Source organism: Pelmatolapia mariae, linkage group LG20, assembly GCF_036321145.2.
Source record: "Pelmatolapia mariae isolate MD_Pm_ZW linkage group LG20, Pm_UMD_F_2, whole genome shotgun sequence".
NCBI classification, from domain to species: Eukaryota; Metazoa; Chordata; class Actinopteri; order Cichliformes; family Cichlidae; genus Pelmatolapia; species Pelmatolapia mariae.
This window is the reverse complement of record NC_086244.1, coordinates 39,885,263-39,912,959: the sequence shown is the minus strand read 5'-3', so window position 1 is coordinate 39,912,959 and position 27,697 is coordinate 39,885,263. Positions and strand designations below refer to the sequence as shown.

Sequence of the window (27,697 nt, the reverse complement as noted above, 5' to 3'; positions counted from 1 at the left end):
TCCTCACGCGGCAGCCATCCAGTGCATCTCCCTGCATCCCTCCTGACTCAGCCCCCTCTCTCCCTCCTCCCCACTCCTCCTCGGACGTGCCGCCGCTCCATCAGGCGGAGCTCTTGGTGGAGGAAATGAGGGACACAACAACAACCGTGGCGATGGAAGTGTGGACGGACTAACAGCGCTATACGGGAAGCCGGGCACAGGTAAGCGGGGCCGGGTCAAGCCCGTTTATGGAAATCATCGGTGCCATCCGTGGATGCTGCAGAGCTCTCTCAGTGCGGAGAATGCGTCTGCGTGTAGTGGACAGAGTGGCTCGCAGCAGCGGTTAGAAATAATAAGTGAATGGAGCCCCCGTGCAGGGAATTTGTGGAGAGTAAAGCTCTTGGTTGTCGGGTCAGGCTGTTTCCTGGCCTGTCTGTTTGTTTTGGTGCAGCTGATGGAGGCATGATGATGATGATGTTGATGCGCAGTGCGCTTCCTCCGGCAGATGTTTTCGCGTCTTGTCATCCTGCGCGTCCATGTTTGAACTCTCACGGGCATTTGGGCGTCATATATAGTACACACTGTCCACGCAGCGTCACAGCAGACAGTTTTTAAAACCCCTGGCTCCGCATGCACAAGCAGCTCACACCAGCTCACACTCAAAGTGAGTGTCATCCATGTTTGCAGGCGGCAGAGTCGTGACGGGTTGCCTGGCGCTGCAGTTTGACCTTGCAGCATTCCTGTTTTTCCACTAACGTACCGTCCTGCCTGACAGATGACAGAGCCAGAGCTCTTTTTTCATGTCCACATGGCTTTTACTCTGATCATATCACAGAACAGTCTGGTTTCCGTGAGCAAATTCATTTGCGCACAGTTTCTTTTACGGGTTTTCTGACAGAGAGAGTGGCAGAGAAGCGTAGTCAGTGAATGGATGGAGTTATGAAGGAGTTTGATTGAAGATTCTGGCACAAGGATCTCCCTGAATATTCTTGGCACAGAAAGCATATTGTGCATTTCTGTGCCAGTGCTGACTGAAAGAACACTTTTCCTCCACTTTGTCATCATAAACGCTCAACGCTTTTTACAGTTAAGCAGGTAGACACTGAGAAGTACATCGTGTGCAAGCAAATACTGTTAAATACATTTGGACACTAATGCACTATGAGACAGTGAGCCCATTTTCTTTCATCTCTAGCAGCTTTTGCATTTTTTGTGTTGCCATGTTGCATGTCTTGGTAGTGATTGTGTCTTTTAGATTTGAATGTTCTACTTTTGTATATAACTGTCTTCAGTCTCTGTTTATAGGCTTTTGATCTTTATATGTAAGAAATGTTATTTTTGTTGTTTTCTGTCTCTTTGCCTCTACTTTTGTTTAATTTGCATCTTTGTGGAATGGTTTTGGGTGTTGTTTTATTGGATCTTTCATAGTTGTTTTGGGTCTTTGTAATTGTTTTTGAATCATTTGTTGTCTTTTTGAGGAAATGTGTGTATTTGTGCACTTAATTTTAAAGCCATTCCATCTTTCGTTGCGATTTTAAGTTCCATTTTCATGTTTAATTTGTTTGTTGTTGAGTCTCTTTTATCCTTTCATTTTGAATCTCTTTTTAGATACCCTTCAAAAAGGGGCTACCAGACCCAGGCACCCAAGGAGTCACAGGGGTTCTTGGGCATCTGAGCCTGTTCCTTTAGGACTGTTCAGTTCTCCAGCCACACTTATGAACCTTAATTAATTTATGAGGCCACATACGGTCAATACGTTGTCTGAAACAGAAGTCCAATGCATTGCTGCAAGCTGTAAGACTGAGCTGTCCTTTGCAGCATTGCCATCTTGTCAGCAGCAGGCTCCTTCCTTCATCCTGTTCCTCAGCGCACCCAGCCAATAGCCACTCTCCTTCTGGTCACGTTCCAAACAAGTGGCGGACTGACCGTTGCCATGGTGACGTAGTCACCAGGCAAAAAAGTGTGCCATTTATCCAGATGCACTCATGGAGAGTAAATTTTAGGAACAACAAGCAGAATTATTGATCCTTCAAGTGTGGCACTGCTCCGGTGGTCTCTCAGTATATGAAATGCTCTTTGTTCTATTTGTTGTAGTGTCAATCACACCTTCAAATCCATGAATGCTGCAAAGGAAGAAAGGGTATTCCCTTTTAGTACAGGTATAGCCCGCATGTGCAGTAAAGCATGTCACTTTGAATTCCAGTTGTTTGCACAATATTTCTACAGTAACTGGAGATAAAGTTTAGTGGCTATAAAGAAGAAAGAGCAGGGGAAATAGCAGAAAGCTTAATATTACATAATACTAAGTTTAATTGTATAAGTGGCTCTTCAGACCTCAGTTACACACCTAGAGACCAGTCTGCGGCCCTCTGGCAGCCTCGGATCTCTAGAGAAGAATGTGTACTCCCTGAGCAGATAGTGATTTGTAGCTGAAGGTTGCTGGTAGTCTTTAGTAGCAGTTGTTAGGTGAACCTGGTCGTAAAGACAATACTGCACAAGCAACCTTCATATAATTGCTTTGGTTGCTAGATTGCTGCAGTCACCTGTTATCTGCATGGAAGATGATGACTTGCTTGCAGACAGGGGTGGCTGTAGCTCAGGAGGTAGAGCAGGTCATCTGCTAGTCGCAAGGTTGGTGGATCTATTCCTGGCTGTTACTGCTACAGTCATACTCCAGTACATCTGTTGGAGTATGAACTCTGGTACTTCCATCAGAGTGTGAGTGTTCTTAGGTAGAAAAACTACATGTATAAATGGATGAATGAGGCAAGTTGTATAAAACACTTTGAGTGCTCAGGTAGACAATCAGCCCATTTACCAGATACTCGCTAAATAACCACCAAGCAGTAGTGAAACCTGAAAAAGTGCAGCACAAAGAAACTGAGAATGTTTGCTTTAATAAAACGTATGTCTTACTGCTGAAACCAACACATTTCCAAACACTGCAACTTTTACTATGAAGACAAACAGTCTCTCTTTGCATTCACACAAAATTCACCATCACTTAGAGACCAAGGCTAGTGATTGGTGGTTGCAAGGGGGTCAACGACCAGCCTCTATGCCTCTGTGACTTACTTTAGCAAAGGACTTAACAGGAAATGGCAGCAACCTCCAGTAACCACTCACCACTGGTTTCTCTAGTGGCCAGTGTTTGCCTGGTCACCAACTGGTGTCTAGGCCTGTGTAACTGGAAGCTAAATGTTGCTACAGGTAGATAAAGACAACCAATTTAACAAATTGAATCATTATTACAAATTGTTATTTGTAAGGTATTTTCAGTCACTGGGATGATAATCAAGTGTGAGTATGCACCCCTGTTTTTACATTACAAAAACAGAGATTAAAAAAGTCTCATCTTCACAACATGTTGGTGGAAATACACAAGTGAGATTTCTTATGATCTCATAAAATCTTCCAAGTTGTTCTACTGAACAAAGAAAAATAAATAAATAAAGGAATAAAAATAATGGTTTGGAACAGCCAAGTTCAAGTCCAAACCTTAAAGTTATGGAAGGAAACTTAGCAACATTAAATTATGTTATAAACTATGAAATGGGCAAAAGATCCTCCAAAGTCGATGCAGGACTCATCAACAGTTGTCCAAAAGATTAACTGCAATTATTGCTGCACAATGAAGTCAAACCAGAGGCTAAAAGCAAAGGTTGTAAACAATTTCCTCTCATTTTTTCAATTTATATGTTTTATTTTGGTCCTGTGGCAAATTGACGATCTGTTCTGTGTGTATTCCATCTCTCGCCCTTTCGTGGCTGTTCACAGTGAAGAATTGAGTGCATACGTTACTCAGGAGATGGTGGAGACCAACACAGAGAAAAAAGAGAGCAGATATTCTTCTATCCATCCAGTGTTCACAAAAATACCACTTCAGATGATACAAGCCTGAAATAGGCAGGAGAGATAAGCAACGTCAATCGACAGTGAAAGAGATTCATGTAGGCAGTGCTGAGTTGTACACTGTAATAATGTGATTATTGATTTCCTGCTTTTATCAATGCTCTTTGGTTCACACACACTATTAGCGCAATCATTTAGGCTGCAGCACTCTGGCGTGGTTTCATTTGCTGCTGCTTTGCTCACTAATGACAAACCTATGGTGTATTGGATATTTTGAGCATTTGACCTGATTAAGCTCAGACAGCCCCTTAGAAATCCAGAAGTGCTTTTTAACCAAAGCCAAATGAGGGCAAAAGTCCAATAAATGCCTGATGTAAGGAAACTATAAGAGCACAATTAACCCTGGTGAGCATAAAAGAGAAAAACAGAGTCTAATTATTATTCCTTCCCAAATCAAAAACCCTGGATTAACGGAGATGTTCGCACAGCACTGGCGGCACGGAGCACCGCTTTTGCCTCCGCGAACACATCGGACTACAAACACGCACATTACCAACTCCGGAAGACGATCAAAGCAGCCAAACGTGAGTACAGGGACAAGGTGGAGCAACATTTTGACAACCATCGGAGTATGTGGCAGGGACTAAACACGATCACAGACTTTAGAGGGAAAACCAGCACACCGCAGACCACGGCCTCTCTGTGTGAGGATCTAAACGTATTCTACGCTAGATTCGACACAGCGAACACCACGAGACCGGACAGTGTGCGCAGTTGATAGTGGACTTCCGGAGGTGCAGAGGAGTACACACCCCCATCACCATCAACGGCGCCGCTGTGGAGAGAGTGAGCAGCTTCCGCTTCCTTGGTGTACATCTGGCTGAGGATCTTACGTGGTCAGTACACATAAACAAAACAGTGAAGAAGGCGCAGCAGCGCCTCTTCTTTCTCAGGAGACTGAAGAGATTCGGCATGAGCCCCCGCATCCTCAGGACCTTCTATCGCTGTGCCATTGAGAGCATCCTCACTGGATGCATCACCACCTGGTACGGCAACAGCACCGCTCACAACCGCAAAGCTCTCCAGAGAGTAGTGCGGTGTGCTGAACGGATAATTGGAGGTGAGCTTCCCTCCCTCCAAGACATCTACAGGAAGCGGTGCCTGAGGAAAGCGGGGAGGATCATCAAGGACTCCAGTCACCCCAGCCATAAACTGTTCAGACTACTTCCATCAGGAAGGAGGTTCTGCAGCATCCGGTCCCGTACCAGCAGACTGAGAGACAGCTTTTTCCATCAGGCCATCAGACTGCTGAACACTTCATAGACACCTCACCCTCACTACTGGAACTTCAACATTATGCACTCCATACTGTACATTAATGCCACTGTTTTGCACATACCAACCTCTGTATATTTTATATATCTTATTTTATTGTTTACTTTATTTCATTTGTAAAACATGTATATACATACTATATACACACTCAAACACACACACGTAGAAAAACATATTTAGTATACACATTCAGTAATGTATATACCTTTACATATTGTACATATATTTATTACTTTTTAGATTAGCCATTTTTATATTTTGCTTGTTTTACATTATTGTATTTTGCACAACTCTGTTGCTTGTGAAGCTCGCACACAAGAATTTCACTCACATGTACTGTACCAGTGTACCTGCACATGTGATGTGACAATAAAAGTGATTTGATTTGATTTGATTGATTATATTTGTTCAAGGATTAGAACATTATTATTTTTTCTTTGTTATGTTAATTAGTAAGAGCACTGCTGTAGCAGCTTTATTGCTGTGCTCTGCTGGACCTTATTCTGCATGCACTGCGGCAATAGGGTGACTCTGCAGGACTGGCCTGATCTGCGTTTGCTGTTTTGACCTCCTTACTGAATGTGTGAACAAGTGTGTATATGCTCATGGCTCATGTTCATGGGGAAAGGCTTGTAAGAAAGAGGAGCTGGTCTTTACGTTGCCATCTGTTTTGAGAAACTGACATTGTGCAGCCTTTACTGCAGTGTGTATTTGCATCACTATCAGCTGCTGCTATAGAGACAGCTGAGCCAAGCAGAGTTGGGCAGAGCATAAATCAAATAAGTAGTGCACTTGATGCATTTGTATAAAACTTCCACAAAGAAATGCAGAGGATTAGTGACCTCTGTGATTGCTATGAAACAAAGTCCCAAGTGTCTTGTCGTTTTTTCCTTTAGCTGCGCTGTAGACTACAGAGACCAAACCTGACGACGGCTAACAAACAGATCAACCAGCAGATTTGTTTACATGTAATTTGTCCTTTGTAGGAAAAATCCAGGAAACCAGCACCTCTACCATCAACATCATAACCATGTTTTTTTTTCTTGTGTAAGACTGTTGGTATTTATAGCACTTATGGTGGAGGGTCATATTGTTATGTTTCCCCAGGTAGGATGCTACTAGAAGCTGCTGACTGTGCTGTATGTTAAGATAAAAGAATGAGTCATCATCCAGTGCGATAGAGACTGTTTACCTCGGAGAGCCGCAGTGTTCCATTCAGCCTACAGATTTATTGTTGAAATCAGATGAGGAGTTCACTGCTCATGAATTCTTCGCCTTCACTAGTTTGGGAGTAGTGTAGCAAATAAGACATAATTAACCTTTGACCCCTAACACTCGGAATATATCTAATTCTGACACTGTGACGCCGGAGCCAGCAGCTGTGTTGGAAAACTTCCTGGTGCCTAAAATATATCTATACATTTCTAACACTTCAAATGGACACAGTGATGGTGTTTCATTCATTGTGATCTGCTTTATTTTGCCACCTTTTAATTACATTAAGGTATTATTCCATGAAGAATTGTCATCCATTGAAATGCTAAAGATTTTAATTTAAAATAATTACAGAAAGGATTGCTTGTGTATTAACATTCTCTCTTTTTATGTGTAATAGTAACCCTGACCACAAGCTGAAACACATTAGTAAAGGACTGTGTTCTATATAATAACACTTGTTGCTGGAGTTTGACCTATATAAAAATATATCTTATATAAAAGATGAATGTCACCACTGTGACGTCATCCATTGCTTAGCTCGGGCCCAGCTTCTTTTATACGGATAGGCCATCTTAAACTATACGCTGATTTATCCTGATTTGCACCATTAACTATGACTTCAGTTGTTACTGGAATCAACCAATGGGAGACAGAGGCCTTTTTTATTAATAGACGTCTATGAAACAAAACTGCATTTTAAAACTAAAGGAGCCATTCCTTAGAAAGAATGCAGGTGTAAAGCTCTCCCAAATTGGGTTTCCGTTTAAAACCCAGGAAGCCATCTTTTATTTACAGTCTATGTTTGTCTTTTATTTGATCTTTCTCATTGATCATTGACCCCCTCAAGGGCAGGAGAATTGTTGAATTGTTACAGAACAACCACAGTTGCTTGGTAAGATCAACATTCAGCCCACAAGCACATCCAAACACACACCAGAGGTGTTGAATGGCTGTTCTGGAATAGCAGTAGTGACTCAGTGTTCAAGACCCTATGGCTATCAAGCAGTTTATGAACCTCTGGTTTCCAGCATTTTCCTGTTTATTAGATAGGCTTGCATTATGCATTCAGGAGGCTCTGGTAACTGGTGTGAGTCACACCTTCACACACACACACACACACACACAGCCTCCAGTCCCCCTATAGGGTCCAAGTCGTGAGTTATGTTACCACTGCAGTCTGCTCGATCTAGATGAAAGACTAAAGGAGGAGTTTAAATGCAGACTTGTGAGTCTGCATTCCTCTCACACATTATGCTGTGCATCCTGGAGTAAGTCAGATCTTTGTTACTGTTTAGTACTGCCTGTATGTACTTTCACGTACTGACACTGCAGAACATTTGTTGCAGATGCTCTGAGATTCATCAAGGTCACATCATGGTTGGACAACAAGGACACGCTGTCTTTCATGAGAGACAATGCACTGTGTGTTCTGCTCCAGACACATGGGGGGATGAATAATCCTGAGTTTGTGAATGTGTGTGTATGTAATCATGCCATTCCATAGTCCTGTGTGTCCAGAATCATCCTTCTTTCAAACCTCCTTTATTCTTTTCTCAGTTACCACTCTTCTCGCAACACGTGCTGTCTTCTCCTTTCATCTCATTGGCTCCTCTTTCCTCCTCTCATCCTCACGTTCTCTTGTCTCTTACCTCCTCTCTTTCATATACCAGCTTTGTGTTTCCATGTCGTCAGCACAGAAGCTGCTTGCCTGTTCAGCACACTCAGGCTGGGTATGGTGTTGCATAACAGGCCTAACTTAATAAATCATCTGCATCATGTGGTCTGGTGTGGTTTGATCTGTGGTGACAGCAACCAAAGCAGGATGATATGCTGACTTGAAGTTAGATATAAGATAGTTAAGACAGCTAAGATTGGTAGATATGAATTGTAAGATTAATAATAGAAGTAAATTTTTGCTCTAAAAAGTCAGAAACAGTGAAGTTAAGAGAGAAGGTTTTAAAGTGTCAAGGATCTTAGCCAAATGGTATAATTTAATGTAGATTAAACACACTTCCATGCTGGTTTCACTTTTCAGATCTACAAGTCACATTCATTATCTAGAGGAGCTTCAGAGTCCAAACACAAAGAAGGTGTCTTACCAGCTAAATTCATCATTTATATACAAATCTAATAATTACAAATACAAAACTAATAATTAATATAAAAGGTCCAGAAAAAACAGTATCTACTAGCAGAATAAGTTCTCTTGCTTATTTAAACTCAGCTAGTTGAATAAATATCTCTGTAAGCTGAAGCATTAACATTTCTCCTCACTGTGTCGAAGGAGCCCAGAAAAACAATGCCATAGCATTTTTCTTCCAACACCAAACTGTACAGTTGGCACTCCGGCAGGTAATGTTCTCCTGACATTTGCCAAACCAGACTTGTCCATCATAGTGCCAGATAACGAAATATGATTCATCACACCACAGACCACATTTCCACTGCTCCAGAGTCTAGTGGTGGTGTGCTTCACTCCACTCCATCTGACACGGCATTGTGCTTGGCAATGTATGTTTACATGTTGCAGCTCAGCCATGAAAACCCATGCCATGAAGCTCCTGGAACATGGTTTTTGTGCTGATGTTGCTGCTGGAGGAGATTTAAACTACATACTATAAAATTTGCATCTGTAATGTTAGATGGGCTGACACTTTGTGTCTATGTTGCCATGGTTCATAAATGCTTCCACTTTGCAATAATACTACCTACAGGTGGGATATCTAGGAGGAAGGAAATGTTGCAATTGTGGCATCTAATTACAGTATGACGCTTGAATTCAATGAGCTCATTAGAACAACCGATTTTTCACAAATCTTTAAAAGGACATACTGTGTGGCTAGGTGTTTGATTTTATACACCAGAATATATTATACGCTTGAATTTAAAGATAACTGTGATCCAGTACTTTTGTCCCTATAGTTGATTTCCAGGTCACGTCACACCATCAGGACCCATCCATCCATTCTCTTCCACTTATCCTTTTCAGGGTCACGGGGGGGTGCTGGAGCCTATCTCAGAAGTCTTAGGGTGAGAGGCAGGGTACACCCTGAACAGGTCGCCAGTCTGTCACTGGGCTAACACACAGACACAGACATCCATTCACACTCACATGCCCTTTGGGCAATTTAGAGTTTCCATTTAACCTATCCCTACTCACTACATGTCTTTGGACTGTGGGAGGAAGCCGGAGTACTACAGTAGATTCTCTGTGGATACATTTTTCTGTGATCTGCTCCTGAGGCTGGCTGTCTGTCTGCTTTGTGTTCATACAAAAACACTATCATCTTGTGTGTGTTTTCATTAGGATAGAGATTTGTGCCACTGCGCGGGTCTGTGGTTTAGATTGCTCACTGCTAACTATGCAACAATACATCTTAGACCAGCTTTAAAATCATGATAGAGAGCCGAGGAACAATGGAAGAGGATTTAAAGTTAGAGCTCAGATATGGATGAGGTTCTACAGTAGGTAGATTATTAGTATCGACAGGATTTGACTGAATAACTTTCTTTCATTCAGCTGTCTTTGTTCGCTGACTTTAGAAGCGGAAGAGAATATGAGCGAGGCTTTTTGAGCCAGTCATGGTTGATAGGAAAACAACACAGCAGAGAAGTGTTAATGCAGGAAGCTGACTGACAGCAGGCGTCCTGCGTTTCCACACATGCAGAAACCTGCCTCTCAAGGGCCCACCAAATTGTTTGTGGTGTATTATTGATGAGAATAATCCTCCTCTTTCCCCCCTCTAAGTTCTTCTTTCATCCGCTTTTCTCTCTCTTAGCCTGTCTTTCTCTCTCACAATACAACTCAGCAGGATGTTATTTGTAAATATTTTTGGACCTACTTACACTACAGCTGTGGCAGAAACCTGAAACATGTATATATGTGTACATTTACAGATTTCTTCCTTCTAAAAGGGAGTTTTTTCTTCCCAGTGTTGCCAGGTGCTTCCTCATAGGGGGCTGTAATATAAAGCGCCTTGAGGTGATTGTTGTTGTGATTTGGTGCTATGTAAATAAAACTGAACTGAATCTGTCCGGATGCAGATGCAACTCTCACTTCTCTTTGCTCACCTCTGCCACTGTTATTTGACCTGGAAACAGACAAAGAAGTGGTGATTGGCTAGTTGTACCACATGATTGGAATGTGATTTGTTGCTGAACGCTGATGTCCACTCTGTGCAAGCTAAGTGTCAGCTTGTGTCAGTAGCACAAGGGAGCCTGATGAAGGCATCTATAGTGGTGCACATGGGCAGTCAGCAAAAATCACGCTTTATTTGAGTGTGTAACAGTCCTCTCTTTCTTTGTGTGACTCTGTGTTCACTCACTGCCCATGTCTGTTTTCTGTCAGGCTCCAGGCTCTCAGTGTAGAGCTGAAAAACTCAGAGAAAAGGTTCGAGCACAAGAAACCCGAGACGTTGCCTGGCTCCATGTCTGCCCCTGCTCCGCCCAATCAGAGGTCTACATCGGTCTCTCGCCGGTAAGTAGAGTGAAGACCTGTTTTGTGATACCAGTGCTCACCTGTGATAATTATGGGCTTTCTGTGCACTGCAAGGTAACCATGGTTGAAAGGTCTGCAGGGAATAAGTATGTCATATTGTACTGTAGTGTCTCAGAGCCCTGAGAAATAAGTAGAGAAAAATTCATTTTAGTGATTCATCGTTTCTTAAATATTTTCTGTCTGTAAAATAAAAAAATAAGAAGCAAAAAATGAGATTCATCTGCTAAAAACCAGTAACTTCTTTTTATTGTACTCAATTCGACCACAAGAGTCTAAGTGTCCTGTCTCATGATCTAAACAGAGTAAAAACTATAAATACTAAACCATCCCTGGGTATTGTGTGGCTTGCAGGCAACATCCAGGCCCAGCCTGGTGAGGTGTGAGGTGTGCGTGAAGGTCAAACATAAAGAAGTACACATTTTGCAGTTTATCTCATTTCAGACACCAAACACTCTTCAATAAACTCCTCATCTCCTGTCTTTTGCAATTTTGTGAGAAATCATAATTCAGCTTTTTTGCTTTTACTTTAAAGGCAGCTGCTTTTTTTCACTAGTTTAAAAACCTGTGTGCGTGCAATTGAATCCAGCATCACTGTAAATGTTAGTGATAATAGCGTTGGTGCTTTTATTATGCCTGTTTCACCTTTTCATTGCCTAACTGTAACATCTACACTTACCAGTAGCGGATAATAAAGAGATAAAATTAATATTGTGCTGAAATGAGTTCAGCTTATTGGTGCAGTCCTTGCTCTCCAGTTTTTTCATATAAAGCAAAGCTGTATTTCCTTTGCACGAGCTTTCAGAATTATCCAGAAAAGAAGCTTTTTGTTGGCCTCTGAGACTCCACGCTCCCTATGAAATTGTGATGGGAGACTTGGGCTTTATATCAATATATACTGATTCCCCTTAAACACAGAACCTGCGCTTACATTGTTGGCTCATTTTTATCCCAATAATTTGATTCTCCTGGTAGATTGCCCTGGTCATTACTGAAATGAATTGGCTTCGTTACCCACAGAACTTTCCACTCCCATCAGTGCATTTTTACAAGCATGGCATTATGCTCAATTGCTCCGCAGTAAATCTTTTTGTGTAAATTAGACATAAATTTGGAGTAAATACAAGTGTCAAAGACTGGAAAAACTTTTTTCTTCTGTTTCACAGATGAAAAACAGATTAAGGGACAGATTATCCTGTCAAAAACGAATTTTGAATTGTTCTTAAATCGTCTTAAGTCAACAAAGAAAGCTGGATTAGAAAGCTGCTTTTCGTGGATGTCATTGATATCTTTGCTGGTTGGTTAAAAAGTTTTCAAAGAGTTTTAACTTAGGACCATCTTTGGGATCTACAAGTTGAGCATTGTTAGTTTAAAACTTTTAGTTTTTCTGTTATCAGAGACCAAAGTCTCGGTCTCTGATAGTATTTAGGAACCATCGTGAAATGGAAGGAGAAATAGAAACATGTTCTGTAGCACGATGGATTGGCGAACATATGGTTCCCCAAAAACATGCAGCTTTCCAGCAGTGATAATAATATATACACATATAATAATAATAATAATATACACAGACAGGACTACATCAGAATACATACATCTCAAAATATCACCTTTTTATAATGTCCCTTTCTAATCTTGCTGTAGTCCAAAATAAGGTCATGCTAAACAAAAAAACAACAAAAGCACATTTAAATCAACAGTTATTATCTCTACTACTCCCAGACAGAAACATTGCCGTATTCTGGCTCAGTCCTGAAGACAAACCATATGGTGCGATGACCTATGGGCATCTCAATCCTGGCTGCCTAATGTCAGCCATATGTGGGCAACAGATTAGCTAAATGTCAGCCACAAGTTAACCAAATAAACCATAAGTGGCCTTGAGCTGATTGAAAAATATGGTTTACAAAAACATGTGCAGGACTACACCATTCACCATGTAACACATTTTTTGGTGTTGTGTTTATTTTAATATCTGCTTATTCAAGGCTTTTTTTAATGTTTTAATATGATGTTTTAGTATTAGCATGGATTTGTATTACAAGCAAACAGACCAAAAAATGATCTGGCCTTTGATAACAGCTCAGCATACAGATGTGTGTGGACAGCCTTCATCAAGGCAAACAATAGCTGCTTTGTGGAAACTGAAATATGAAAATAATTTCCTGGTGCTTGATAAATACAAGACCAGTGTTGGTCAAGTTACCTGAAAAAAGTAATTAATTACTGATTACTTCTCCAAGAAAGTAAACCCGTTAATTTACTGATTACTTATTTTCAAAAGTAATTAATCACTTTTATTACTTAGTTACTTTTTAAAAACATGATACACAACCTGAATACGTAATAAAGCAACAGACCTTTCTGCCCAATTCTAATTTTTTTCTGCATAATCCATAATATAAAATTGAATCAAATGAAAGAGTGTCTTTTATTAGGTTTAATCTTTTAACTTTATGCACATTGCATCAAGCAAAAATTAAATCATATGCAACTGTCTTTGACTTGAAGAAATTTGTTTAACATTTAAACCTATTTTCTGCATATTCCAGCATATAAAATAAAATAATTTTTTGTGTTTACACTCACTCTTTCAAATAGATGCAAGTAAAACACAGCAAAAATAAATAAAATAAATGAATAAATAAACAAGATTCAGCGGCACTAACTCCTGTCACTCTTAAGTCTGTTTTCACCTGTTTTGCAGGAGTGGGGCCAGTGGAGGTTTGCCCGGTGTCAGTGGGGGGGAATTTCACATCCCCAACAGTATAATATTATGTGTAAGAGCACCCTGTGTGTGTGTGTGTGTGTGTGTGTGTGTGTGTGTGTGTGTGTGTGTGTGTGTGTGTGTGTGTGTGTGTGTGTGTGTGTGTGTGTATTTTATCTTTAACAAATATTCATAGTCAATGTGGTGCCACTTTTTAATAAGTGAGAGAAAATAGGGTGTTTTAAAATTAATTGACAGTTGTTTTAAACGGTAATAAGTAATTTAACTCCATTAATGAGTCCTTTATAAATTCTAAAAATTTTTAATGAGGCGTGGGGTGTGCGCCTTTAAGACTGCAGTGGGAACTGCGAGACTTGAGCTTTTTCCGACACGGTTAGCTGTCAGTATTTATGAAGGATTAAAAAAATATAAATGAAAAGTTAAGGCAACATTTACTGTTACTGTTACAATTTGTAGCAGCAATAATTAAAAATTTACAAAATTACACCACCAAATGGCAAGCTGGCATTGCAGTTAGCACTGAAACTCAGTTATCAGTACTTTCAGTAAAGAATGTGTAAAAATCTTCTGAATAAACAGTTAATGAAACTGCTGACTGCAAACCAGGAAAAACTGGCATGTGTATTGTAGCTTTATAATAAGTCAAATTGTAAAAGACCAACATATCATATAAATATATCTGTCTTTATTTAAAAAGTGGCACCATGCTCAATATGTTTCTGTACTTCCTGTAAGTAACTCGTCTAAGACTTGTTGATGAATAAATGGACCTAAAATTGAGAACTAGAGTGCTATGAAAAGTATTTGCTGCCTTCTTCTTTTTCTTTTTTCTTTTTTTATTTACTACATTTACATGTTGAGATCATCACACATTCCACATTCATTGTGCCCTTTCCAAATGAGGTAGCACTCTGGAATCTCGTCCCACAGTGTCCTTACAATGACAATAAATCTTACAAATTTTAATATTAGACAAAGATAAACACAAAATGCAGTTTTTAGATGATGATTTCATTTATTAAAGGAAATAAGTTATAGAGAAATAACCTTCCTGGCCCTACACGGAAAAAGTAATTGTTCTCCCTAACTAAATAATGTATTGAATAGAATAGAATAGAATAGAATAGAATAGAATAGAACAGAATAGAATAGAATAGAATAGAATAGCTCTTTATTATTTACGAAATTGTTGTGATCAACCACATTTTTTGAGTTCACTTTCACTAGTCCACCCCTCAGCTTGTGTCCTGAACGTTATGCAGCATGTTACTAATCCAAAACAGTAAGTCCAACTATAATTTTGGAGTGTTCAAAGTAAGTCTGGATCTAAATCCAGTTAAGATGTTTTGGCAAACATCTTAACCTCTTTTTTGAATTAAAACATTTCTGTAAAGAAAAGTGGGCCAAAATTCCTCCACGGTGATGTGAACGACTCAGTGCCAGTTATTGCAAACGCTTGATTGCAGTTCTTACTGCTAACGGTGGCGTAACCCGTCATTATTGTTCCACCAAGGCCAGTTAGGTTTAGATAACTTTTTTCTTTTTATATGAACTCGGTCTGTTTGTCTAATTTTAACATTTGTTTGAAGGCTGTGAGTGTGCCAAGAAGAAATTGGGAAGGGGGCAAATACTGTTTTCATAGCAGTGTATGTTCTACATGCTGTAAATAGCAACCAACTTGAACAGAGTTTATTGAGTATATTGATGTTCTCTCCTCTAGCCACTGGACTGACTTGGCCTGTTTACTGGACACAGGATAAAGGATAAGATGTATTTCTTGTCTGTAGGGACCACTGTTGACTTTTGCGCAACCATTAACTTGTTTCGGAATGTGAATGCTGCAATAATATTGTATGCATAATGTGTTGTTATATACTTAATGCATGAGTGATGGACATTGCTTTTCTTCTGTGGTCCAGTTTGACACTACCAGTACTTTAATACCACAGAAAGTCAATGTGTCGTTTCTTTCAGCTGATGTGTTAAATAGTCTTTGCTGTCATCTAGCTGTTGCTTGCTATGGTGTATGTGTTGGGCACAGACTGATAAATGGTCTCTTAAACTGGAGCCAAGCTGAATCTGTCTGGAGGGTTTAATGTTTTTACAGGAAAAGTTGTGTAACTGCAGACGGATCAACGTGTAGTTGTGGTGTCCTCCTCTCTCTTATTTATTTTCCTCAGATTCAACCCTCTGAAGGTGCTGCAGCCCAAACGTCGCTTGCAGCAAATACTGGCGTCCTCGCCCGTGCCGGTACCCAAGCCGGCGTCTGGGTCGGGGACTGCTGTGCCAGCCGCCACAGCACCAGTGGCCATTCCTGTGCCCGCGCCCCCTGCGTGAGACACACTTCAGTTACAGTCTGAGAGAGCATGCTCCATAGCTGTAGCTGTAGCTTTGGCATGCACTGTAGCCACTAAAACCAAAACTGGAAATTAAATGTTGGAAAAATAAACAACAGCACACAGGCAACTTAAGGTTCTAACCTGTGATTAATGCGGTGAAACGTGGTCAGGTTAGGATTAATCTTTGCAGTCAGGTGTGTGGCTTCTCCTGTCAACATCACCTGTTGCAAAGCTGCACAGCTCACCTTTTAGGGAATTTCAATGTCAACGATCAGGCAAGCGGTTGACACAAAGTAGATTTTTTATTTGAGTCTCCTGATGCTGTGAATCTAGTTAATTTCTCTTTTATTTGGTAGTTTTCATGCTAAAAAAGATGTGTTTGTGAGTTTAATAAAAAGTTGGAACAGAACAGATCCAGATCTACCGTAAATGGTGTCATAGGATCACAACTGCTAAAAGTCGATTTTTTATTTGACTGTTGTTTGCACTGAAGACTTTTTCTAAGATGCAGTACTGAAACTCAGAAGTTGGGATAAATATTTATCCCCAGCATAGATAAGAATAATTTAGCAGACACAGACATGTATGTGCAGGTAAACTGAAGAGTTTACCATCAGTAGCTAGCTTGTTTAGTTAGCTAACATTACCTCTGGATACTAGATGGGTACTTGCATGCAATCAATGCTAAAAGACTTATTCTTGTTATACAGCGTAGAGCTAGTTGATGACGTATAAGGTATAGTCCTGTTATTCATTAAGATTTAGCTTTAAACTATGTAAAGCAACAAGAGACTTTCAAAAGGTCTATGTATTGAATTTGTCAAAATCTGCTATATTTTGGTTTACTTTAGATGATGTTTGCTACAAGAAAACCTGCACCATGCTACTGTTAACATAAACGCTAAAGGTTTATGATTAGTTTAGCGCAGAATTAGCATAATTCTTTATAGTGCATTAAATCTTAAAGCCAAGATTATCCTCTGTTGTGGACACAGACATGGACTGCTGGAGACCCATAAGCCAAGTAGTCATTCCTCTTATACTACTTTGTCACCTGCTTGTTCTTCACCTGGGGAGCATGCCTATTTGGTGCATTGTAATGTAAAAATGTGGTCCCAAAAAAGCAGGCATGCCTGGAGTCTATTATACATAGGGCTATAGCAAAATGACTTCTGTTTGACTTCATGACATCTTTATAAACATTTTTTGATTGGAGTTGTGGCCACGGTTGCTATTTTCAAGACTTGTCCAAGCAACATGATGTACTTTTTAAAATAGATAGATATAGATAGATATAAATAGAAATAGATCCATCAATAACATAAACGCCTTGTGTGACTACCATGGATATGATAAGTCCTGACTGAAGTGTACAAAAATCAGAATGGTAATGTTGAAAATGCTCAAACCAAATCAGAGGGTAGTGCCATTGTGGCTACTTTCAGCACATGTATACAGTCTGTGGCCTGTAAGGAGCACAGAAAGTGGCAAGAACTGTGTGCGTGTTGTTGTGTCACATCACCTTCGAGTACAGAGTCTGTGATACTATCATGTACTTAAACGCAAGAATTGGTGCTAATCTTTCAAGGATTAGGTTTAGTGGCTACATGCACGGTAGAAATGGCACGTTTAATGTGCATACTGTGATCACTGGTTGACCGCAGCCACTCACTCAACAGCACTGTGTGAAACACTCATGTGCAGCAGCATTGCCTGTAATGCGAATGTGCTTTTGGTTTATCGAGATATTGTTTACTAAATCAGTTTCAGCCTCTTGAGCAAAGTTGCTTTCGTAAAGGAATATCTCTTCACTCCTCTCCACCCACTCATGCTAACACCTGACAAGTGGGAAATGCTTGCCTCAAGCAGACAACACTCACACCCCAGATATTAGTTCCATCCCAGCAGATGGCTGGGATGAACTGTCACGCCCTAAACACTGTTGTACTGTGTATTTTATCCCTTTCCAGGCTCAGTGTTTCTGCTGCTTCTCTCTCCCCATTTCTGTGCTATTAAGTGTTGAGCTGTCAATATCTGGCTTCCTCCCTAATTATGTAACACAGGACACGGTGACTCAGTTCAGTAGCAAAATATACAGTAAAAAAATGGAAACAACAGACGTGCGTTCATTAGTAGTTTAAATAAAATGTATCTGCCTATTACAAACTGTCTCCAGCGGTTTATTACATAATCCAGGTGATTAAGGTTTTTGTTCTTCTTACTTGACCTCATGCGTAAAATTACTTTTTGGAACCTTTGCTGAACATTAGCTGCATACTCAAACAAACCCTGAGTAAAAGTATTAATCTTTTACAAGGCACTCAAAATTCAAAATTTCATTTATAGTGTTGCAAGAGTTTTTTGTTTGTTTCTTTGTTTGGTCATTTGTTTGTGCACACATGTGCATGCATGATTTCATACACCACTAGTTGGACTTGGTGTATTGCTTAATTTTTTTTTAAAAGTAAATTTAAAAACTTTACCAAAGGTGCTTGGTGACAATAACAGGACAGAAATCAGCTTCTTCTCCGGTAACTTCCTCATTGTGTCGATGGACTTAAGCTCCATTGTCTTAGACAGCAGCAGACCATAGCAGTGCTTGTTCTGCTCTAGAGCCCTGGTGAAGTCAGCTTAGCAGCATTAGTTCCAAAAGTCTTTGAAGTTTTGATTATTGTGGCCCTCAAGCTCACAGCTGAACTCTGAGATGATTAAGACAGCCACTTTCCAATATCTAATAATTCAGTCATCAGGTGTTTCTCTAGTAACTTCCTCAGTTAGTAAAATCCTGTGACAATTAAAATCAGTCAAACAGTTTTGACCTGCAATTGGCAACTGTGCTCTTCTGAGAGTTCAACATAGCAGCAATTGAACTAGTTCTCCACCAGCTGTGCATTTTGGTTTAGAGTGAACCTCCAGCTTGTTCCAGATCTACAAGATTAGCATTGTAAGCTGCAGTCCATGATGGTGGAGCTGGAGAAAGAAAAGCTAATAGAAGAAGAAGCTGAGGACCCCCCAAACAGTGAGATGGTCACTTTGCCATCACGGAAACATGACGTAGTTAACAAATGAACTTTCAAAATAGAGTGAAACGAACTCATGAGCAATTAAAAAGTTCAGCCAAATTGCAAAAACATTGTGCTTCATTAGTTTTTCTGTGTTGGTGAAATAAGATATGTAATTCTGGGAAACACTGACTGTCATACTTTGCTTTATACATAAAGTATGATATATATATTTATATATATACATATATATGGCATGAACAGCAGAAAGTTTAAAGACAGAGACGAGTTATATACAAGACTATGTGCATGTTTAGTGTGGAGTTTTCGTGTCCTGTGTCCAGTACCATCATGGCTGCTCTGATTGACCCTGCTTGTCCTCCCCTCCCAGTGTGGTGTCCAGTGATTGGGCAACAGTTATGTCCTTGTTAAAGAACAACAGTAACTCAGTTGGTGAACATTCATTATAGACTTTAAAACCACACAGACGCTGACAGAAGTTGCCAATCACAGATAACCCTTTTTTTTTTTTCTATCTACCACTGATATACTTAAACTGTACTAACAAACTGTGTCATGTTTTGCTGGATAGTAAAAATGCCTAGAGGTGAAAATATATATACACCACTAATTCTACTCTTTGATATTATGTGGTTTTACTTGGTCTCTATAGTGGTTTTGCACAGGTGTTGGTTGTCTTAAAGTTAAACTTTTTTTATTCACTTGTTTAGCTAAGCTAGTTTGCACCTGTCATCAAAAGTGGGGGGAAATTTCTATAAGTTTGCTGAGATATTTTTGTGAAAGTGTGTTGCGAGTTAGAATGGGGCGTTTATGAATTATTGTTGTTGCCGCTGCTTCCATGTTACTCTTAGAAGACCTAAAACATTTTATCACTTGTAAATTGTGTTTCAGGATGCAGTGTTAGTTTACATTCCAGTAAAAGCCTCATAGCAGTAAACTGCTCCTATTAGCGGTGCAGTATAGGAAGCCAAACAGAGGAGCCTCAACAGTGAAGCACGGCTTTTAGAAATCAAGCACTCCTGAGCCACTTCACTGTTTGAGTTCTTACACTTTAAAATTATGCTGAGATATGCTAAATGTCAACCAACCTTACCTCCCTTCAGTGTGCAGCAGGCACATTGCCACCCTCTGTGATTTAACACCTTCTTGTTTCTGGTCAGGTTTGACTACTGCAGGTTCATAGAGTTAGACTACGTGCCCATGGAGTCAAGCTATATGGTGTCAATGCGCCCAACTAAAGGCTATGTATCGACCAAGTCACCGACCAAGGGATACGCTTCCACCAAGTCTCCGGATCGCCACGGTCGTTCAACAAACTCTCCCTCTACCCCTCGCTCCCGGTCTGTCCCGACTCGCTCTTCTTTCCTCCCGATCAGTCTTGATCCTTTAAAGCATGGGAATGGCAAGATGTTTTGCACTGCTGTAAATGTTTTGTGACGCCACATTCTAGAAAACATCCTGTCTAGTCTGACTCTTTTCTTCTTTTCTGTCTGATTGCTCTCTTTTAGTTCCCTTCTGGTGAAAACTTTCTTTTTTCATTTAAGTAATGCTAATTTGATGTCCTTTTCAGTTTCAGCATTGTTGTGAGTGCCAAGAGGAGTGTGTGCATTTGTTTCCCAGGCCGACATGCTGAAATATTGTACTCTGTGTATCTGTGTAAACCTGTGTTGTATAAGCATGTTGGTGGACCTGGACTGAAGTGTTTTCCATTCATTTCTGTTTGACCTGTGGATCTGTTTGTCATGGTTTAGCTTAGCAGCTCACTTAGTGTCTGGACTGTGGTTTCATGGTGTTGCCAGGAACACATTAACATGTCTCCTCTTACTGTGTACCAGGCGCACTCCGGCTGCGGCCAGTAATAGAGATCCCTATGGAAACGCTTCTCTCAGCAGCAGCAGCAACTCAGGCTCATGTAAAGGCAGTGAATGCAGCCCAACCAAAGGGTAAGAGGTGTAGCACATTTCTACTAGCTCTTGTACCAGCGTAGTCCCAGTGCTAGAGCTAAATATGTTTGCAATGCGGGCCACCGATTCTGCTTTCTTCCTCCTAATGTTTCCCCAAATTCCAACACTAACATTGCAAAATAATGACTTCTCTAACTTGTCAAATTGTGGGCTTGTTCTCTAACAGCAGTGCACCACAAACTCTGCACCACTACTGCATTGGTGGAAAAGAGGTATAACGTTAATGCCTTGGGATAGAAAATGAAACTCTTTGTGACTTTGTCAACTCAGTGAAAACAGAACTTAATATGATTTGCTGTCTTATTACCTCAATTAGCTATTTAATTAATATCGGTCATTTACAAAAATGAAGAGATATGGCTGCCAATTCACATTTCTGGAATCATTTTTATTAACTATTTTCTGAATTTTAGCGATGATATGACACAAGCAAAAATTATTTACTCCAGTTCGCTTTCTAAAAGTATGAAAGGGCACATTTGCAGTCTCTTCTTTTTTCAGTTTATGCTCATTGGTTGAATATGTGAATGAAAATATGGTGAGTGCTGTTAAAAAGGAAAAAAGCCCACATTACTGATAAAACAGCAGCTCTGAGCCCCAACCTACTATTTTGAAGATAAGCAAAAAGTTATTTGTGATATCATCATCACCGATGATTTAGACCTCAGAAGGTTAAGAGTGTTTGAAACTCTTAATTCTTAAAATAGTGATGTTAACATTTCTTCCATCACTTCTTTCTTAACATCTCAAAAAATGGAAAACACCACTTATTCTTTACATAAACTGAAGTTCTGTCTCTTTTAGACGCCATCAGAAGTACACGTCATGTACAGACAACCATGGCATTCGGCCTCCTCCACCAGAGCAGTACCTCACACCCCTTCAGCAGAAGGAGGTGTGTATCCGACACCTGCGGGCCAAGCTAAAAGAAACCATCAACACCCTGCAAGACAGGTGAGATTCTGAGACAGGATGAGAGACTGGCAGGTCCTATAAAGCAAGGTTTTATGTTAGTTCTTCTTAGATCTTTTATATTGGTCTGTGCTTCTTACAGGTTCTAACCATTTCTCTGTTGTCACCCTCTTAGGGACACAGAAATAGATGAGTTGAGAGGCCGGCTTTACAGAATGCAGGAGGACTGGGTTGAAGAAGAGTGCCACCGCGTAGAGGCTCAGCTGGCCCTGAAGGAGGCGCGTCAGGAAATCCAGCAGCTCAAACAGGCTGTGGATACTGTTCGTGCCAGGCTGAGCGATGCCGGAGGTATCAGTGGAGATGTAGGGGTCCAGAAGTACTTTCAGGATATCAATGCTCAGAACCACAAGCTGGAAAACCTTTTGCTGAGTATGGAGTTGGCCCAGGCAGGATTAGCAAAGGAGGCGGAGGCTATGCCAGGCTGTCGGACCCGCGTTGGGGGTTCAGCACCAGCATCTGTTTCAGGAGAAAGTCCTGGCGGAGTACCCAAACTTACTGTAGGAGGAAGAGGGTCTTGCTCTTGTGATGGCTCCCCAGCCCGATCTTTAACTCGGAGTTCCACCTACACAAAGCTGAGTGATCAGGCACTGGCGGACCGCAATGACAACGGGTCGGACTTTCCTTGTCTCTCAGGCGACGGCACCCAGGACAGCGGCTTTGTGTGCTGTGGGGAGAGTAACATCCCCAGCCGGGCTGACCTTCTGCTGGAGGCCGCATTCCTTTCTGAGGAAACAGCATCTTTACTTAATTCCTACACGCAGACCTTCTCCCACTCTCTTCCCCATTCTCATCCCCACTCTCTGCCAAACTCACTGTCTCACACCTACTCACATACCTTACCTCATTCTTTCCCTCACAATTTGTCCCACTCTGTGCCGCATACTATGCCACACTCTTCTACGTATGAGAAGCTGTGCACAGGGGAGGGGCTGGCACCCTTTCGTTGTGGTCTGGGTGGAGTGAGCTGTATGAGCCACCCCTGCCTCTCCCACCACCATCTGTACCTGCACCCTTTAAGGGAGACTGGCATTCAGACAGAAAGCTGCCCCATCCCTACAACAGCAGGGTATCCCTCCGATCTGGACACCATCGCAGAGCAACGTACTTTCCGGTCCCAGGCCTGCAGCCCCACTTCAACCTGGATGTCTGATGAAGGGGACGAGGAGTTGGACTCCATTACCACCACAACTTCAGTAACCACAGCAACAGTCATGAGTACAGCAACAGAGCCAATCCCCAAAACTCCAGTGGTCCCATCTTTACCACGGTCCGCCACTGTTGCGTGTTCCATGGAAAGTCCTGTGCATAAAGAGAAAGAGTATTTAGAGGAGGAGGAAAAGCAGGAGAAAGAGGAAAAAGAGAAGGAAGCTTTTGTGGCAGAAGAGCAGGTGGAGATAGTTATGATCAAACTGGCAGAAGAAAGGCAACAGATGCTGATGGGTTCAGTGGGAGAGAAGATAGAAGGGCAGGGTGCGGAAGAGAAGCCGGCTCAAGGAAAACTCTGTGATCTTGCTGAGATGCCAGCAACATGGCAGGGTGAGCTTAAGTTAAGAGGATGCTGTGGAGAAGGCAGGCAGGGTGGGACATCATTTGAAAACCTCGGAGTTGTGGACACGCAGCAAGAAAGCTGTCCTTTACAAGAATCAACCCAGGTAGAGACACCTCACCTGAGTCCGAGTCACCAGAGATCTTCTCCAGCTATAGAACAGCCTCACACAATCCAGCCAAGAAGGTCTACTTCCCATGAGGAGATAGGTGGTGTTACAGTGGTGGAGGTGCACAATGAGGACAATGATAACGGTGAAACAAAAGAGCACGGTGCCACAGGGGACACTGCAGAAGAGAACGGAGAATCATCTAGCTCTGGGACGATTCAGAAAAGCTACTGGAGTCGTCACTTCCTAGTTGATCTGCTTGCGGTGGCCATTCCTGTGGTGCCGACGGTGGCGTGGCTCTGCCGCGGTCCAGTCCGGGAAGGACAACCAATGTATCACATAGGATCACTGCTGAGAGGCTGTTGCACTGTGGCGTTGCACTCACTGCGCAGGGGAGGCGGGCTGAGGCACTACCCCGCAGGCGGGGGAGACTTAGGGGGATCACAGATATAAGAAGAAAATCTGTTCAGCACCTCTGTGGCCCTTAACCACGACCTTTCCTGTGTAGGTTTTCTCTTGGAAGATTCAAGTGCAAGAAGACGAGGACTTCCTGTCCTGCAGTTTCTGCCAAGAATAGGCAAGACGGGTATAAGAAACAGGAAATGTGAAGCTCTTGGACTGGCAAGCTCTGCCCTGTTTTGGTTCTGCTCCGCAATGTCGGTCACCCAATGTTCCTCAGCCTTGCTACCAAGATGTCTGCCAGCTCTACTGGCTTGTGGAAAAGTAAATGAGCTGATTGAAGTGAATGATGCCTGGATCTTTGATGCTGATTGTTTCTTTTGATCTTAAATGCAGGGAAAACTGTAAAAGATTCATTGACTACTCAACCTATGAATTCTAACACATTTGAATGGTTGTGTGTGTATATGTGGCATATATGTATAAGAGCTTGTATACATGTGTAGCCAAGTTACAAAAAGCTACAGCTTCACCAAGTCATTAAGCAATGACTGAGGGGAAAATCCACTCTAAATCAGAATTTACATGTTTCCTACAACTGCAGACGGTTTTCATTGATCTTCAAGACTGAAATCTCAGAGTGTGTCTGCCATCATGACAGGATGACGTAGACACAAAACTCAGGGATGTTCCGAGGGTAGAAACACACAAACCTATTAAATTTGCTTCAAATCATAAACATTTTCCACACCCAGCTGTGGCCAGTTCAGTTGTGCTGCCAAGTTAAACTCTACTTACTTTTAATCGTACTATTTTAGTATTAAGGTTTTAGTTCTCTCTCCTGGCCAAAGAAGCTTTTTGGTTGAACTCAACACCCCAAAGGAATGTTGTTCATCATTAAAATGACGTCTGCCAAAAATCCTATGTAGATGTTTATTAATCAAACACAGTAGGTGAATCTGAGGTGTGTATACATCAACTGCATAGAAGCTGATTTCTAATTTTCTTTCATGCATTTCATGCATTTAGCAGTTTGAGGCATCTAAAAACAAAAACCATGATGCCATCACACTTAGGATGAGACTGTTTTTAAGATAAGATAAGATAGATCTTTATTGTCACTGTTACAAGGACAATGAAAGACAGTTTGGCATCTCTCCATTAGCAGCATGTATATTTTTTCTATATTAAAATTACTTTATAATAAAAGATAAGAGACAAATTTCCCACCTGTGGGACTAATAAAGGTTATCTTATCTTATCTTATACACAGATACATGCAGATGCCAGAGTCTTTTCAAGCTTTTCAGAAATGTGTAAATGTAGCATTTCCACTAAAAGCTTTTTTTCCTGGAAATGATTGATTTAGGCCATAAAATTGCATATGTCGCCAAGCATTCTCATCTACTTATAATATGCATAACCATCACTTGAAACAAAAAACAGGCTTTGTCCTTGTTGAACGAAGTCTTCATGTTGCGCCTTTTGTAGGCAGTTATTTAGTCTAACCTGCCAATTAACCTGATAAAAGCAAGTACCTTGCTTGATTTCTGCAATTTTTTTCTAAAGACTGCTTAAACATTTCCCTGTACTCGACGTTGACGTTAGAATGTGCACTTTAATTTCTCTTCATCTCTGCATCCCCAGGAGGCCAGCCAGAATCTCATTAATAATGAAGGAGATGTTACTTATTATAGAAAGTCCATGGGTGATTTACCTATTCTGCCATGTTCGTTGTGTTTCTACCCTGAGAGCATTACGATTAGTTCTCCTAAATAAATAAAGCTATTCAGATTTATTAAACTCAAACTAAGATCAATACCACACTTATAACTATACACTAAAAATAAAGCTCAGTTGAGAGCCAGCCTGAGTCTTTGCAAAGGTAAACTCAAAAGTTATAAAGCAAAGCTCTCTAAATAAAATCTTAGATTTGTTTCTGTAATCCATATGAGAGCTTTTGTTTCTGTTGTTTTCATTTTATGTATCTATTTATTTATTGGGGCAGTCTACTTGTTTGGGAAGGTGATAATAATAACATGCATATTATATTTTAGGGTGGAATATTTTCCATACTCAGTCATATTGTCTCATATGGGCCTTATCTGCTTAAGCTTGTATTCAAAGCAAAGTTGCCAGAACCAATTCATTTGGTGAAAATAACAGACCTCAGTTTGTGTTACTTAAGTTTAAGTTTGTGTTACCTAAAGTCACCTGATTAAATCTAATTGAAATGCCATATCACGATCAAACACTTTGTTTGTAGATCCTCACCGGCTCACTTTGGTATCTTAGTGTAGCTCTGAATGGAATGAGTTGTGCTCAGTCTGTGATCTGTGCTGTATATTTCTGCTAAACTTAATGCTCTTGTGGTGTAGTTTTAACTGTCACTCTGGTAGTATGTATTCCAAGTCAACTGTACAAGAGCTAGTCAGTCACTGCTAATAACTCAGCTTAATTTGTCTAACAGATCATTCTGAAAGGCATTTATAGACATCGTGTGCTACATGTCAGTCGACAGTTCAAATGTACATTAATAAGATGTCTGGGTTTTAAACGCACTTAGCATCAGGGTATTTTTTTTATTTGTCTGAATGTGTGCATCACGAGAGGACTATGATGAAAGATGAATGTGTAAATGAGCAAATAAGCAAATCATGGCTGGATAACTGAATGGGCCTGCTGGGCACAGATCTAACTGCTAAGACTGCTAGAACAAAACAAAAGGCTTCCAAGAAGTTGGAATGGGATCTGAAAGCTCACTAAAGAGCAATATGGCTGCAAGAGGGTGGAAAACAAATTGCCAGTAGATAACAGACAAAAATGCTATGTAAATGGACTAATTCTTACATAACACTTTTCTACTCTCCCAGAGTACTCATGCCAGATTCACCCAAGCACTGTCTTCTATGTTTTTAAGTGCTTTCTAACTACCATTCACACACATTGATGCTGAGATGGGAGAGCAACTTGGGGTTATTATCTTGCCCAAGAATATTTGGTATGCAGACTATGGGGAGCCAGGGATTGAACCACCAACCTTTGCAATCAGTAGATGACCTGCTCTACCTCCTGACCTACAGCCACCCATCAGTCATATGTCAATATGAATGATGACAGAGTTTAAACTACTCCAAAAAGAAACCAAGCAACTACAGAAATGACACAAAACAACTGCAAGAAACGTAAAACCAATGCAAGAGATGTCTAATGACTACAAAAAGATTCAAAATGACTTCAGAGAGACCTAAAGTGACTACAAAGTCATGTACAAGGAAAAAACATAAAGAACCCTACAAAGAGACAGAAAATGACAACAAGTACTAAGGTCTGCAAGACAGCTGGATAAAAAAAAAACAGAAAGCAACTACAAAGAAAGTGATATAAAATGACCTCAAAGATGTATAAAACAAACAATTGTAGAGGTGCCTAAACTGTACAGAGATTAAAAGGACTTCAAAGAGATTTCCCAAATGACTTTGAAGCAACAAAAACATGCAGAGAGAACACAACTGTAGAGAAGTCTAATACTTAAAAGAGATGCAAAATCACTTCCAAGAGATTTGAAGTGGCTACAAAAATATGAAAAAATGTCTTCAAAGAGAGCTTAAGTAAATACAGATAGATGTGAAATTATATCTAAATGACTACAAAAAGATGTAAAAGGGCTGCAGGAAGAAGAAAAACAACTGCACAGACATAAAACCACAAAATGACACGGAGACACAACCACAAAGA

General features: G+C 40.7%; 1 protein-coding gene across 4 annotated transcripts; it reads left to right on the top strand.

Moving 5' to 3' along the window:
• snphb (syntaphilin b) lies at positions 1-27,697 on the top strand. 4 transcript variants are annotated; one of them, XM_063463041.1, is made up of 7 exons: positions 1-200; positions 10,733-10,861; positions 15,788-15,940; positions 20,130-20,309; positions 20,805-20,912; positions 21,738-21,887; positions 22,021-27,697. In XM_063463041.1, the coding sequence occupies exons 2-7, from the start codon at positions 10,812-10,814 to the stop codon at positions 24,011-24,013; spliced, it is 2,634 nt and encodes an 877-aa protein (XP_063319111.1). In that variant the 5' UTR covers positions 1-200; positions 10,733-10,811; the 3' UTR covers positions 24,014-27,697. The 4 variants fall into 4 exon arrangements, with proteins under 4 accessions (XP_063319111.1, XP_063319112.1, XP_063319113.1 ...); XM_063463042.1 differs by lacking the exon at positions 15,788-15,940; XM_063463043.1 differs by lacking the exon at positions 20,130-20,309.

Coding starts and splice junctions, on each gene's coding strand:
- snphb (XM_063463041.1), top strand. CDS start 10,812: ATGTCTGCCCCTGCTCCGCCCAATCAGAGGTCTACATCGGTCTCTCGC. Junction 10,862..15,787: donor TCTACATCGGTCTCTCGCCG/GTAAGTAGAGTG, acceptor TATTTTCCTCAG/ATTCAACCCTCTGAAGGTGC. Junction 20,913..21,737: donor GAATGCAGCCCAACCAAAGG/GTAAGAGGTGTA, acceptor TGTCTCTTTTAG/ACGCCATCAGAAGTACACGT.